We start from the raw sequence: 13,132 nt of genomic DNA, 5'->3' as shown, positions 1-13,132 counted from the left end.
CTTTCTGCCGCTGAGATGGCGATTCCTGTGAGGAAAACTCCCTCTGGAAGTCTTTAGCTTTTACACGCGCACTGTTTCTTGGATTCCAAAGATCAAAGATACTATGTGAGGCCTTACGTTTACCTTGGCCTTGTAGCTTCACAGAGGGGAAAGCGTGCGTCGTGTTTGCTGCTGGTGTCTGCCGCTCTGTGCCTGCGTGTACTCACCGAGAGGAAATGCCCCTGCTGCTTGCAGTTGTCCTGCTCTTTATGACAAGCGCCACCCTTAGACGTGCTGTTAACCAGGGCTCCACCAAAGACAGGTGCCACGTTTATCCAGCTTTGTCCTTGCTTCCCCAGAGATCTATTGTTTAATGAGTAACAGACTCCATATTCTACTGGGGTAAGCCAGAGAGCGAGCCTGGGGATGTTCGCTGGCTGCAGTTTCTATGGTGATGCCTGTCCCTGGCCCAGACTCAAGCATTCATTTGGAATGAAAGTTGGCTGGATACAACTAATTTCTCTCTGTGTGGGTTTTAGGTAAGGGAGATGGTAGTAATGTCAAAGACAGCATATGTGGGCAGAAATTAGTAGTTTTTATGTCTCTTGAATGCAAGGTATGTAGCCATCTCTGAACAGCTGTGAAAATTTACAGAAAGTGTATGGTCAGCACTTGCACCTGACACATCTTTAGCAGCAATGCATTTGTGATGTGAAGGCGAACACTGCACCAAGATGCATCATTGGGAGAATTAGGAATGACCACCGTCTTTCTCAGAGCTCACTACTCAAGGGGCCCGTGATTGAGGACACTCAGTTCCCTTCACATGCATGGGCACTCCTTGTTGGCTTTGTGGTTCACTGGAATTAAGCAGCCTAAGTTTCCTTTCTTTTTAGATTTTATTTTTATTTATGTGTGTCTGTGTGAATGGTGTGTGTGTTGTGTGTAGTGTGTATATATGAATTGGTGTGTAAATGGTGTGTGTATATGAATGGTGTGTGTTGTGTGTGTGTCTGGGTGGATGGTGTGTGTGTGTGTGTGTGTGTGTGTGAATGCTGTATATGTGTCTATGAATGGGGTGTGTGTGTGTCCATGTCCAGAAGAGCTCGCCTGGGGTTACAGGCAGCCATGAGCCAGCTGATAGGTACTGAGAACTGATCTCAGGTCCTGGAAGAGCAGCTGTGCTAATTGCAGAGTCATCTCTTCATCCCCACAGCTGAAGTATATGGAGAATTTTGGTGGTTTGCAGAAGGAAGCTCAAAACTGTAAGAAGATCCTTGCTTTGTGGATCTTTCAAGCCTTCTCATTCACCCTCCCTTACACACAAGTATCTCACTAGGAGAGAAAAACAGGGTACATGAACTTTCCAACACTGTACAGAGTACTGCTTTCTAGCTCTTCCCCGATCTAAATTGTTCATTTGTGTCTTAGAACTGAAGCTTAGGGAAGATTATAGATTTCTGCAGAATGGACCATCTTTCTGCCACTGAGATGGGAGATTCATATGAGGCAAACTCCTTAAAGTGTTTGCTTTTTACACATGTACTGTTTCTGGGATCCCAAAGATCAAAGATAATTTTTGAGACCTTAAATTCGCCTTGCCTTGCTGCTTCACAGAAGGGAAATAGGAAACGTGCACTCAGTTTTGGAAGTGTGTTTCTAGGCAGCAGCAATCCAGGACTGTCCACAGCAGCCTCCTGTAGGCCCTAGGATATCTCTAGCATATATTCCTAGACTTTTGAGCCTTCTTAGGAACTTGATTGTGGGATTTCATTATGGGCCTTGGTATCCTCCAGACAATAAGAGATTTAACTGGAGTCTTTAACAGGGCAAGGTCTTTGCAAATGGGCTGTCCCAAACATCCATAGGTAAGCCAGCAGTCCCTTGACTGTGGGAGCAAGTGCTCCCCACACATGGATTCCAGATAAGCAAGTCCTCTTTCGCTGTCCTCCTTCTGAGCTTCCTGAATCCACCCTGTCCTGGTCCTGACGTTTCTACCACACCGTTATATCCATTCCCACCAAAGAGGACCGGTCCTGCTTTTGAAAGAGTCAAGGGAGAAACAGTAAGGATCATGCCTGGAGGAAAGGAGAAGTCCCTTCACTAGTAGAAGCGTTTCTTAGCAACTTGCAAAGTACTGTGTAGGTCACCCTCACTGCCTCATCAGCAGGCTGCTCCGACGCCGCGAAAATGAAGCCTTAAATGTGTTTTGGGGACAGTGCTGTCTGTCTCCTCAGCCACAAAGTTGCTAGGATATTGCAAATCTCTGCTCTGCAAGTGGCGTTTCCTTTGGTGAATGCGCTGTCATCCACTGTACCATCTGCCTAGAAGGAAGACTGCTGTAAACTTTCTCTTATGCAATAGTCCTTGGTACTTATAACATTTTTAACAGGAGAAAACTTTGTATACTAGAACCTTCCACTGCCAGAAAAACACAATGCCAGTAAGAGTCTGTGTAGTACTGATATCTGCCTGACAGACTTCCTTTGGGTAGGACATCAGCTTTTTATCATAGAGCTCAACTGACAGAAGCAAAAAGCTGTAGATTCACAGCTTTGACCACAGAGCTTCAAAGTAATGCTTTGTATACTCACGCATCTCTTTAAACTAGCGAAGTGGGTTCCTGTGACGTCACTTCCCATTAGCCGTATTTTGGTACCCTGCCTCTCGAAAAGGAGTCTTCTCAGACAAGCAGTGCACATGACTTGAGCTGGAGGTGCCTGCTTGGAGCATGCTTTGCTCAGCAGTTGGCAAGTGGGCAAGAATGAAAACCACGCTAACTACACTGAACACCAAATGAAACTCGGTTTGTTCTTGTGTTTGCTGAGATTCATGTGCCCGTTCTGAAGAAGTGGCCAAACTGAGTCCTGATTCCGTGGGCGGCCATCTGCATCTGACCTGGCTTAAGCGTTTCACTGCAGGAACATCCAGCTGGATGGCAAGCCCAGCACATGGCTTGGTGGTCCCACGTGGTGCTTGGGACTCTTGAGTCCTGGAGCCCTCCTGGTGGCACTTTTCACCTTTAAAAGTTTATTATTTAGAAGGCAAAGCTTTAAAGCCAATTAGTCTGTTCTAATGATACAAATGAAATTTTGAGTTTCTTCAGGCAAAGCTACTGACAAGATGCTATGTAAGAGCGGCGAGATCATGCATAATGCCAGGGTCTAGGTGATTAGATGGTTGGCTAGGTCTTTGGGTCCTTTTCATTTGATCTAATTTCTGGCTCTGATGTTCGACTAAGGGAAACCCAGGAATGAGTTTAATAGTAAGTTCAATATTTAATATGGATGACCCAACAACATGAAGTGGGATTCCTCAAGCCAAGCTGGAGGCCGAGGAATGGACACTGCACCCTTTTTGTACCTGTATCCTACCACCTCAGACTCAAGACAAGGACTTTCAAATGGAGGTTTTACAAACTACTGCCGTTTGTGTCCCGTGAGACATTGTTTAAAGGAAAATAAAAGTGCTTTCTTCTACAGAAACAGCGATTTGTGGTGTGTCCTGAAAGTGTTTTGCCTTAAGGAAACCCTGTGTTGTAAGTTCTGAGGCCTCCTGACTAGCTGGCCCCCATCCCATGCTGACCCTAAACTCATCTCCGTCTTTTCCTCCCTGGTTTTATAGGTCAGGTACTGTTTACTCAGGCGCTAGTTAGTGATGTTTCAGGTCATGGCCCATCGAGAGTTTGCCTAGGTGGCCTAGTCAACATAAAAATGTGTCCTAATAAAGCAATCTCTGTATGTTTGGGATGAAGCAAAGATAAAGTTTAAGAGAGAAAACAAATTTTATATGACTGACTTAGGACATGTTAACTTAAGGAATTCACCCTTATCTCCAGGCTTGGCATTAACATTTGTGTGTGGCTTTGATGTTTTTTTTTTTTTTTTTTTGGTGTGTGTTAATTTCCAATATTTCATAAGTGAGCAATAATTAAGTATAAACTGTAGTTTAAACTGAGTGAGATTAAATATAAATTTAGTCCCATCTTTCTTGTGGCCATTGGTCTTCAAAACACTTGTGTTTTTAGGTGACAGTCATATGATATTAAAGAAAAATGTGTGTGTGTGGGGAGCTGCGGTTTCTTTTGGTTCTGGCATTTTGTTGTCTTTCAGTCCCTCACTGCACGTCTTTCATGAGAAAAGGACCAGAGCCACTTTGCACAGGGGGCAGCCCAGGCAGCTTAAAAGCTGTGTTGGATCAAGCACATGCACTCAGCTTTATTTCACCAATTCAGAAGTTCTGGGCTACCAGGCTCTTTCTCATCTTACTGTGTACATTCGTGGACTATTTGACTTTGTCACAATAAAGATATGTTTTATAATGGAAAAAAAATTCCTAGCAGATGATTCTGTGTAAAAAAGTTCACAGAAGGGAACATTTGATAAGTCTTTATAGAATCCTAAATATTAGAACATTCTTTGAATTCAGTATAAGTTGCCAGGCCAAGCAGACAGAGCAGATGGATTACTTAGAAGCTGCAGTTGGGAGCATGGCTAGGCATTTTGATGAGGGGCTGGCTGGTTCTTGCTGGAGCTGTTATTAGCTGTTGGCTTCTTCATGCTTGTCAAGGTGCTTGGGTGTCCTAGCTGCTTGGAAGTCAGGGTAAACCCCTGCACCTGGCTGCAGCTCTGTAGAGAACCCTTTAATCATGCTTTGCCAGTGGATGGAATAGGGCCTGTTGGACACCCGTCACTCATGCTGTGGTCAAGAACACTGGCCAGTCATGCTCTTTTTCCATCCTCACTGCTTTCTGTTTCTGTCCAACGTTACATTTACAAGCAGCTCATAGGAAGCGATAAGGACACAATTGCTTTCACAAGTCCAGTCCAGGCAGGCAAACACTCATTCTTTTAAAAGTTTATTATGCTAAAAATATATCTAATACACTCAACGGTTGTGCTCTATTCTGCTTTTGAGTGACCCCACTATGAGACATTACAACAGATGCCTAACAAGCTAGGAAAGATCAAGATGGAAAAATAAATTCCCAAGATAATTCTACTGGTTTATGACACATCTAGAAAGTAAACGAGGCTCAGGTAGGTGTGTGGGTGGAGACAACACATCCCATCACCAAAGACTTCTTTGGAGGACAAGTAGTTAGCTACTGGTATGCAGCCATCACAATGGTGCTAGTGCCTGGAAGTCTGGAAGGATTTCGGTGACCTTCCGGCGGAGCTGGTCTCGCCGTTCTTCCTTTACTCGTTCTTCTTTGGAAAGTTTTACAAATGCCTTCCATGTCTGGAGTGTGGCACTGAGAATCTTCCTTTAAGGAGAAAAAGGGAAGAGGTAGAAGTCAATGGGAATTTTGACAGCAAACAATGCTATTAAAAAAAAAAAAAAAGGAAACGACTGTGGTAAGCTTGTAGAGAGAGTCCAGTGCTGACAGTATTGGCTTTGAGACTCTTTAGCTGATCTGGTCACAGTCTGTATACTTACCAACCAGGACCAGGAATACTGAGGGGCTTGGGCAGATAGCTTTCAAGATAAAGACACTGACTGTATTTGGAAGAGCTCAGGGTACCCAGGCTGCAGCACTTACATAGTTTAAAATCTGAATGGTTAGCACCTGTCCAGCTACCACAGAATCTCATCTAGAATTCAGAATTTCATCTAGAATTTCAGTTGAGAAAAAATATGCTAATGCCAAGTGTGGAAAGATGGTGCTGGGGGGTCGCACGTTGAAATGGAGTGCTGTGGGAAGCATGCCTGCCTCTTGAGGACTGCCCAGTGCCTACACTGGCTGTGCACTGGTGATGCCGCGGGCAGGCCCAATAGTCTCTGCCCAGTTAGGCAGCTAGCCTTTCAGAGTCGGCTGTGGGAAGGGACAGTGGTGGAGAGACACAGGTGCTGCCCTGACTTGGGGTGAGGAACATCTGAGGTGTTGAAAGGCATTACACTGAACTGAAATGGCTACTTCTTAAGAGGACAGGCCTGCATAAAGGTCAGGAGTCAACTGTAGCTAAGCATGTGTGGGGCACATTTTAGAGAACACAAGCACAGGGTTGCCAAGGCTATTTGTAAAACTAGGGGCACTGGTGATACTTGTTCTGGCCTCATAGCCAGCAAATGAGGCCCTGAATGCACCTTACTCATCACTAATTTTATGGCTGTTGGTTGACTGATGTTTTGGATGATTTGGGTGAAAACATTACTTTAAAAAATGAGAGGGCGGGCTGGAGGATGGCTCAGTGGTTAAGAGCTCTGTCTGTTCTTCCAGAGGTCCTGAGTTCAGTTCCCAGCAACCACGTGGTGGCTCACAACCATCAATATCCTCTACTTCCCCCTTGTGGCATGCAGGTGTACGTGCAGGTAGAGCCTTCAAAGTAAATAAATAAAATTAATAATAATAATAATAATAATAATGAGGGCCCCAGTGAGCAGAACTGCTTCACTGTGTTCAACTTCTGTCTACTCAGCCCACCACCGTGGTCGTCTCCAGGGCCCACTCTCAGGATGACCTTCCCTCATCCTCCTGCTATTTACAGCTCCTCTCCCCTCACTATACTCCAGCTTTCCGATGCCTGTATTTTGGCTCTTCCTCTTGTACAGCCCTGAAACCTCAGTTCCATCTAGGGAGATAAGCAGAAATGGATAGAACACCGAGGCAAGGCTGCTTCCCCAGGGTCATTACAGTGATCAGAAGACACAGTCTGTGTGAAAGCCCTCAGGCTGAAAAAGACAGACAACTGAGGCAGACAAAAGGCAATAGGAGGCTGAATGCATATTCACAAGGGCATGAAACTCGGAGCATACTAGCTGTGAATACATTGCTGTTTCCTTGCTCAGTGTTCACACCAGCCCCGAAAGCAAATTCTGTTCTTACTCACTTTTTTTTTTAACTCTAAGGGTTTTTCTTTTATTACATTTGTTTGTTTGTTTGTTTATTTATTTGTGTGTATGTGCATGTGTGTGTTGTGTATGTCTGTGGGTGTGCACATTGCCACAGTGTAAGCATGGAGGTTAGAGGGCCCACACTGGTCTGGAGTCATCAGGCTTGGCGGCAGGCACCTTTATCCACTGGGCCATTTCACCAGTCCTGTGACAGGAGGTTCAAAAGGTTCTGAATCCAGAGTCAGTCACCTAGAGCCCTCACCTTCCTCTAAAGCAGATGCATTTTATTCAAAGGTAAGCCCCTCGAATACTGTCACTTACTGCAGAGTTATTTCTGTTTAGACCAAACTATAATACACTTGTTAGTCTACTCCCCGACCACTGATTTCTAACTACAAATTAAGACTAGACAGTTTTTGCTAGGAGCAGGCTTCCTGGCATAACAAGATGTGCAAGAGATGTGCTTACACAAAGTGAAAAGGAAACATCCAAAAGTGACTGTGAGGCAGGGAGGAGGGTGACTCCCTACCTCACAAGCCCCCACCCCTCAGGGTTGTCATAGCACATGCCCACTACATATCCGCTTCGCAGGAGTGATGCTTGCTCCTAGCTACTCTCAGAACATTTCTGTACAGATGCTTAGCGAAGTTCTCAAGTTAGAATAAGCACACACTCGCATATTTGTATGGATTACATTAGTTCTCAGCAACAGGCCTAATTTTATTTTAAACATTAATAATAGGTCCTCAGTACACAGAATTCAAACAAGGAAAAGCCACCCTGGAGTGTTGTGAGCTGCATGCTCAGGAGAGGAGCAGGATGTGTTCCTGGTACACATCGTAAGATTCGTTTACCTGAGGGGGAATGTGTGACTGGAGAGGGGCCACTGGACAGTGATGTTCCACTCCGAGCTCAGCTGTGGTGACATGGGTGTCTAGTAATTACTGTTTAGATGGTTTCAGCACTTAAATTTTTGTGCTATATTCCACAATGTTTAAAAAGTCAAACTTAGAAAACTAAAATTCTGTCAGGAGTACTTGTCGCTTTTGCAGAGGAACCTGAGTTTGGTTTCTAACACCCACATTGTGGCTCATAACCACCTGTAGCTCCAGTTCTGGGGGATCCTATGCCATCTTCTGACTTACATGGGCACCAGGCATGCAAGTGGAATATATATATTTGCACAGGTTCATTCTCCCTTTCTGTCTCACATACACAAATTAAAAACAAACAAACAAACAAACAAACAACTCTCAAAAATAAAACTGATTGATTAATAAGGAACATATTTGCTGAGATATGTTCCATAATCTCACATCTGGTCCCTGCCAGCCCCTATGAGGTGGACAGAACAGGCTTCCTCATCGTTTTAAGGACAGTTTCCTGTGCTGCTCTCATCCATGTAAATTGGGGGAGCTGAGATTCCCACCTGACTCTGAGGTCCCAGCAATCCCAGCCTGCATCTCAACTTTTCATAGCGCAGCAGGAGAATATGTTACAGGTACCTGAGGAGTAGCGAGTTTCTTGAGTGTGCCCAGCCTTACCTGTCACAGTGTTCTCCTGCAGTCTCAAGCTTTCTCTGAGACTCAATTCTCAGCTCCCTGACCAAGGTCAACCAGGCCCTGAAAACCTTCTTTAGTAGTAAGTGGGTGAAGAGTTTTCTGACTTCTTTCTCCAGATCATTGATATACTAGTGGATGAAGACATGAGTAGAAAAAAGACAAGTGTCAGTAGACAAGTCGAGTAAGTAAAAGAACAAATGAGAGAGAACCAAACAAACTACAAAGCAAAATAATAAAGGATGTAAAAGGCTGAGAGGATATAACAAGGCAGCCAAGACAATAATATCCTCTGTAATTTACTGTTAACAATAACAGCAATTCAGAAACAGAAACAGGTGTATGACTGACAGAGGAAGGTTCTAAAATCTCCCAAGTACTGTGGCAAAAACAAAACAAAACAAAAGAACAACCTAAGAAACAAAAGCTGAAGTAAGGATTCATGACAACATGCACACTCTTACGGGGAAGTGATGCGTGCTGGAGACTTGTTCCTAACCAATGCTGACAGCGTTTCAGTAAGGAACGAACTAGATTCTATGTGCTTGAAAAACCACAGGAAGAGTTGAGCAAGGACAGGTATTTATTTAGCTCTGATTTTCTGAGGGGTCTCACTATATACTCTGGTCTAGCCTTGAATTCATGGCACTCTTTTTGCATCACCTTCCCAAGTGCTGACGTCGTAGGCATGTGTCATCATGCATGGCTCTGGGAGATGCATTTAAAGTACTTTTCCTGTGGCCTTACCTGGAGCCAGCTTTGGAAGACTTTTCTACACAATAGTTGGGAATAAAACTGATCAGCCTTGGCTGTCTTCATAGCCAGACTTTCCTGGCTACACTGGAACCAGCTGAGCAGGCATTTTCTTTGTAGAGCCAGAGAGTGATGTTCTTCTGCTATCTGGAAAAAAAAATTAATGAAAAGTAGAACTTACTCCTTAAATTTTAAATCACTTAAACATACTTAGCTAGGGAACTGATACTATACAGCAGGTATAGATAGTTACTAGACAAGAATAATCTTGAGTTGCCTATAGTCTGTGTCCTAAAAGAGCACCAACCCTCCTGTTCTGTGGAGGTCATGGATTCTTTCAGGGCTGGCTGAGTATGGAAATGGAATAAGCAGCTTCCAAGCCATCACTTCATGTCTACTAACCTTTGGACTGGGTGGCTGGCAGTGCTCTCAGTTTGCTTTCCTGGAACTTGGACAGCAATTCTATAACAGACTGCTCTTTATTATGTACTTAACCACTGTCTAATTGAGGAAATGCCAATACTTTCAATTAGTTTTATAGAATGAACTGTCACCAGGTTGGAAACTTAGACATTATCAATAAACCACAAAACCATTGATACAAAAATAACATGATGAATATTTTAATGTCTTACCAATTAAAGTCGCTGAGAATATCATCCCAAATAAATACAACTCAGTTTTTAAGTATGAAAAAGAGACTTACATTCCTTCAACAGACAGGAGAAAAGATCTATCTTGTGGCAGTCCTTTCTAGACAGTGGCACATTCCCTAGGTCTCATCTAGCCACCTAGCACTGTGAACATAAGGGCATCCAAACAGATCTCCTGGTGGCCATAGTCACTGGCCAGAAAGGCCACACAGGGGGCTCCGTGACACATCCAAACCTGACAGCTAAAGGCAGAAAACAATCCATCTGTTTTGAATTTCTTTACCATTCACTTGAATGCCCTGTTCTACGTAGGATAAATGTGTTAGGGGAATTTGAGACATTTCATTGGTGTTAGATTTCAAGGATCCCTGTGGCAGAGCAGACTGCTGCTCTCTATAACAGCATTATGTACTCTTTGCAATATGATTTCACAGCACCACCCAATGGAGTAGATGGAGCCTCATTCCTTCTTAGTGACCTTGAGCTTGGTCTTATGATTGCTCTGCTCAGTGAACTATTAGTGGGCAGTGTTAGGTAGCTAGTTAGATTAGCAGCTTGGAGGACACTGGGAATGAACCACCACCTCAATGAACAGCTTGTGAAACCAAGGCCTAGAGTTAAATGAGGCTGATTATCACTCAAAAGAATGGGATCTGAATATATCTTCAGCCCCAGGAAGAGATGCAGCATTCCAAATGGCCACAATGTCACTAAAAACAAACAAACATGTATGTTGGTGCCTACAGAGGCTAGAAGAAGGTATTAGGTTCCATGGAGCCTGAAGAAACAGCCAGTTGAGAGCCACCCAAGGGTGCTAGGAAGTGAACTCTGGTTCTTTGCAAGAGCAGCAAGCACTCAACAATGAGCTACCTCTCTGGACCTGACGGCTATCTTCTAAACCTCAAAGGTTACTACCTACTTGAAGGCTTGCTAATAAAGAACAAAGATATTCCACTGCTTTCTCTTAGCTTCGAAGACTTAGCTGAGTCATCCAACTGGGTGTGTCACTCAGCTGGACAGACCAAGTCCCTGAGAAAAATCTGCTTTTTCTAGACATGTTAGAAATAGAATGCTTGCCTTAAAAACGTGAAGTGGGACACTGTGGTCTCTTTGGTCACTGTGCACTGTCACCTCTTGGGGGTTTCTTCTACTTTATTCTACCATAAACCTTACCAATTTTCTACTCTACACTCTATTTTGATGGCGATCACAGGGACCTGAGAGACAAGAACTCTAGAGCAAGGTCCTGGTGATGGACAGGAGAATCTGACAACTGGGCTGACATAATTTGGCTTGGTACATATGCTAGTTAATCGCAAGGTGGAAAGTTCCACCTGAGCAGCTCTGGAACCAGTGAGGAGGGCTGGGGAGAGACTGGAACCAAAGCTTCAGCTGGCCTGCAGACTCTTGAGAAATGAGTACTAAGTTGCAATGCACTGAGCTTTGGGGGCTGTCTGTAGACTTTATCGTAGCAGAGTTCCAGCCACACTTACTGCCTTCTCTGTTGGAAAGCATGCTAAAATTGAAAGTTACCTCTATTCCTCCTACGGTGGTGATCACTAATAAAATCATTCTAGTTTCCAAAACCTGTTAAATTACAAGTATTTAGATAACCAAACCTAAACTCTTATTCAAAACAGAGAAATACATATACTCAAACCAGTTATCTTTTTTTGCTAATCACGAAGTCCGCCTCACCCTACAGCCTGACTGGGTGTTCCTGCTATCAGAGAAAGGCCTACTTTCTATGTGGGGGATGATACCATGATGGTGTACCTCAGTGTTTTGCTTGCTTTGCATTCTCAGTTTCTTCCAGGGCTCCAGGCCTTTTTTCTTTAGCAAGATCTTTTCATAGTGATCTTTGGCTACTGCTTCCAACTCTTGATTTCTTTTAATTCTCTTCTGTTTCTCTAGTTCTTTCTAGGGAGGAGGAAAAGAGAAGCAAAAATTCCATGATTACAAAACCTGAAAAATTTCATTTAGACAAAAGGCTAACAAATTTAACATCTATCCACTAAATAGTGTGCCAATAATTATAATGAAATTCTGGAATTTTTTAAAAAGGACTTTGGTAAAAGGGTCAGGTAAAGTTGGTCACAAGCCCTACATCAATCAGAGCTATGCATTCTTGGGTTTATTCAGTATTGTTCAGAGAAATGAGCTACCACTCTCCTCATTACTAAAAAGTCAAAACACGCAGTCAAGAGAGAAATCAGGAAGCTTTCCTTATTACAGAAAAGCCAGCAATGCAAACCTTCACTAGAATTATGATGTAGAACCTTGTATATAAATAATAATGGTCACATGACAAGAAACTCCACCCAAAGGCTTGAAGAATATTCTTACCACTGAGTTTTTCTTTCTAAGTGAACAATAAGTCCAGATGCAAACTGAAAGTATTTATCATCATCCAGAAGCCTCTGTCCTGAGCCAAAAGACTGACTGTCCCTGCTGGTTCCCTGAGAAAAAAGACACCTGTGCTCCCCACAGAAGACACGCAACATGAGCGGTGTGCCCAAGAAAGATGACAGAAACTTAACAGTCTATCGTACAGATACCATTATCTATTTCTTTTCTGTCTTTTAATAAAAGCAGTCTGTAGTAAAGGTAGGAGATAAAAGTCTACTCAAATATAGTCAGTGGCGGCAAGACACAGCTTTAAAAGCAGACTGGAAACCGCCCCTACCTGTGGGGCGGACATGCCACAGACAGGTTCCTTTTTGATTCTCTAATTTCATGTCGTGAAAAGGGCAGAGGTGACACTGTTGATTCAGCAAGCTACTTTGTGTGCCTGCATCTTCTGAGAGAAGGAGAGAGACAGAATTTTCCAATGCGATTGCCTATCTACCCATCTTTATTCAAGTTCCTGAAAATGAAATGTCTGCATCCTTTAGAGAATTCTATCAAAATAACCTTTATAATCTCTATTTCAGATACTTGAGCTCCTTCTTGAATGGGATGACAGACATGAAAACTGTAGATAAGCATTTCTTCATGAGTAGTAAAGAATAAAGGGGGAAACAGAAATGGGTTGTTTCCACACGCAGTGAATTATCCCTGCAGCAATGGCAGCCTGCAGACAGATGTAAGAGCCTGAGTTCCACCCTTTGGAGAAGCACTTGGGCTCAGTCAAAGAACCTGCTTGCATGTACCCACAACTGATTTATTTTCCACTTTCTTGTACAGGAAGTGAATGGCAGCTGTATCCACTCTGCTGAGCTGTTGGTGTGGTATGATTCTATTTTGAAAATGCATTTATATTGGGGATCTACACAGTTGGGTTTCAAAGAGCACATAGTTCCCTCAGGTTAAAAAGTGATATGAAATGTGGGTTTATCTTCTGATTTAAATTAT

The 13,132-nt window shown here is 43.4% G+C and overlaps 1 protein-coding gene across 5 annotated transcripts in view; it reads right to left on the bottom strand.

Moving 5' to 3' along the window:
• Positions 1–4,191: 4,191 nt before the first annotated feature.
• The window catches only part of Ccdc191 (coiled-coil domain containing 191), a 66,561-nt gene continuing 57,620 nt past the window's right edge, over positions 4,192–13,132 (bottom strand). For 3 of the 5 annotated variants that reach the window (XM_060370440.1, XM_060370443.1, XM_060370444.1), the window contains 4 exons: positions 11,555–11,698; positions 9,120–9,272; positions 8,358–8,503; positions 4,833–5,245 (listed from right to left, as the gene is read on the bottom strand). In XM_060370440.1, the coding sequence (XP_060226423.1) occupies positions 5,101–5,245; positions 8,358–8,503; positions 9,120–9,272; positions 11,555–11,698 (588 nt within the window). In that variant the 3' untranslated portion in view covers positions 4,833–5,100. Of the gene's footprint in view, positions 5,246–8,357; positions 8,504–9,119; positions 9,273–11,554; positions 11,699–13,132 lie in introns of all 5 variants that reach the window. The other 2 variants (XM_060370441.1, XM_060370442.1) reach the window with 2 other exon arrangements.

This window comes from Meriones unguiculatus, chromosome 17 (assembly GCF_030254825.1).
Source record: "Meriones unguiculatus strain TT.TT164.6M chromosome 17, Bangor_MerUng_6.1, whole genome shotgun sequence".
NCBI lineage: Eukaryota > Metazoa > Chordata > Mammalia > Rodentia > Muridae > Meriones > Meriones unguiculatus.
This window is presented reverse-complemented; position numbering and strand designations above follow the sequence as displayed.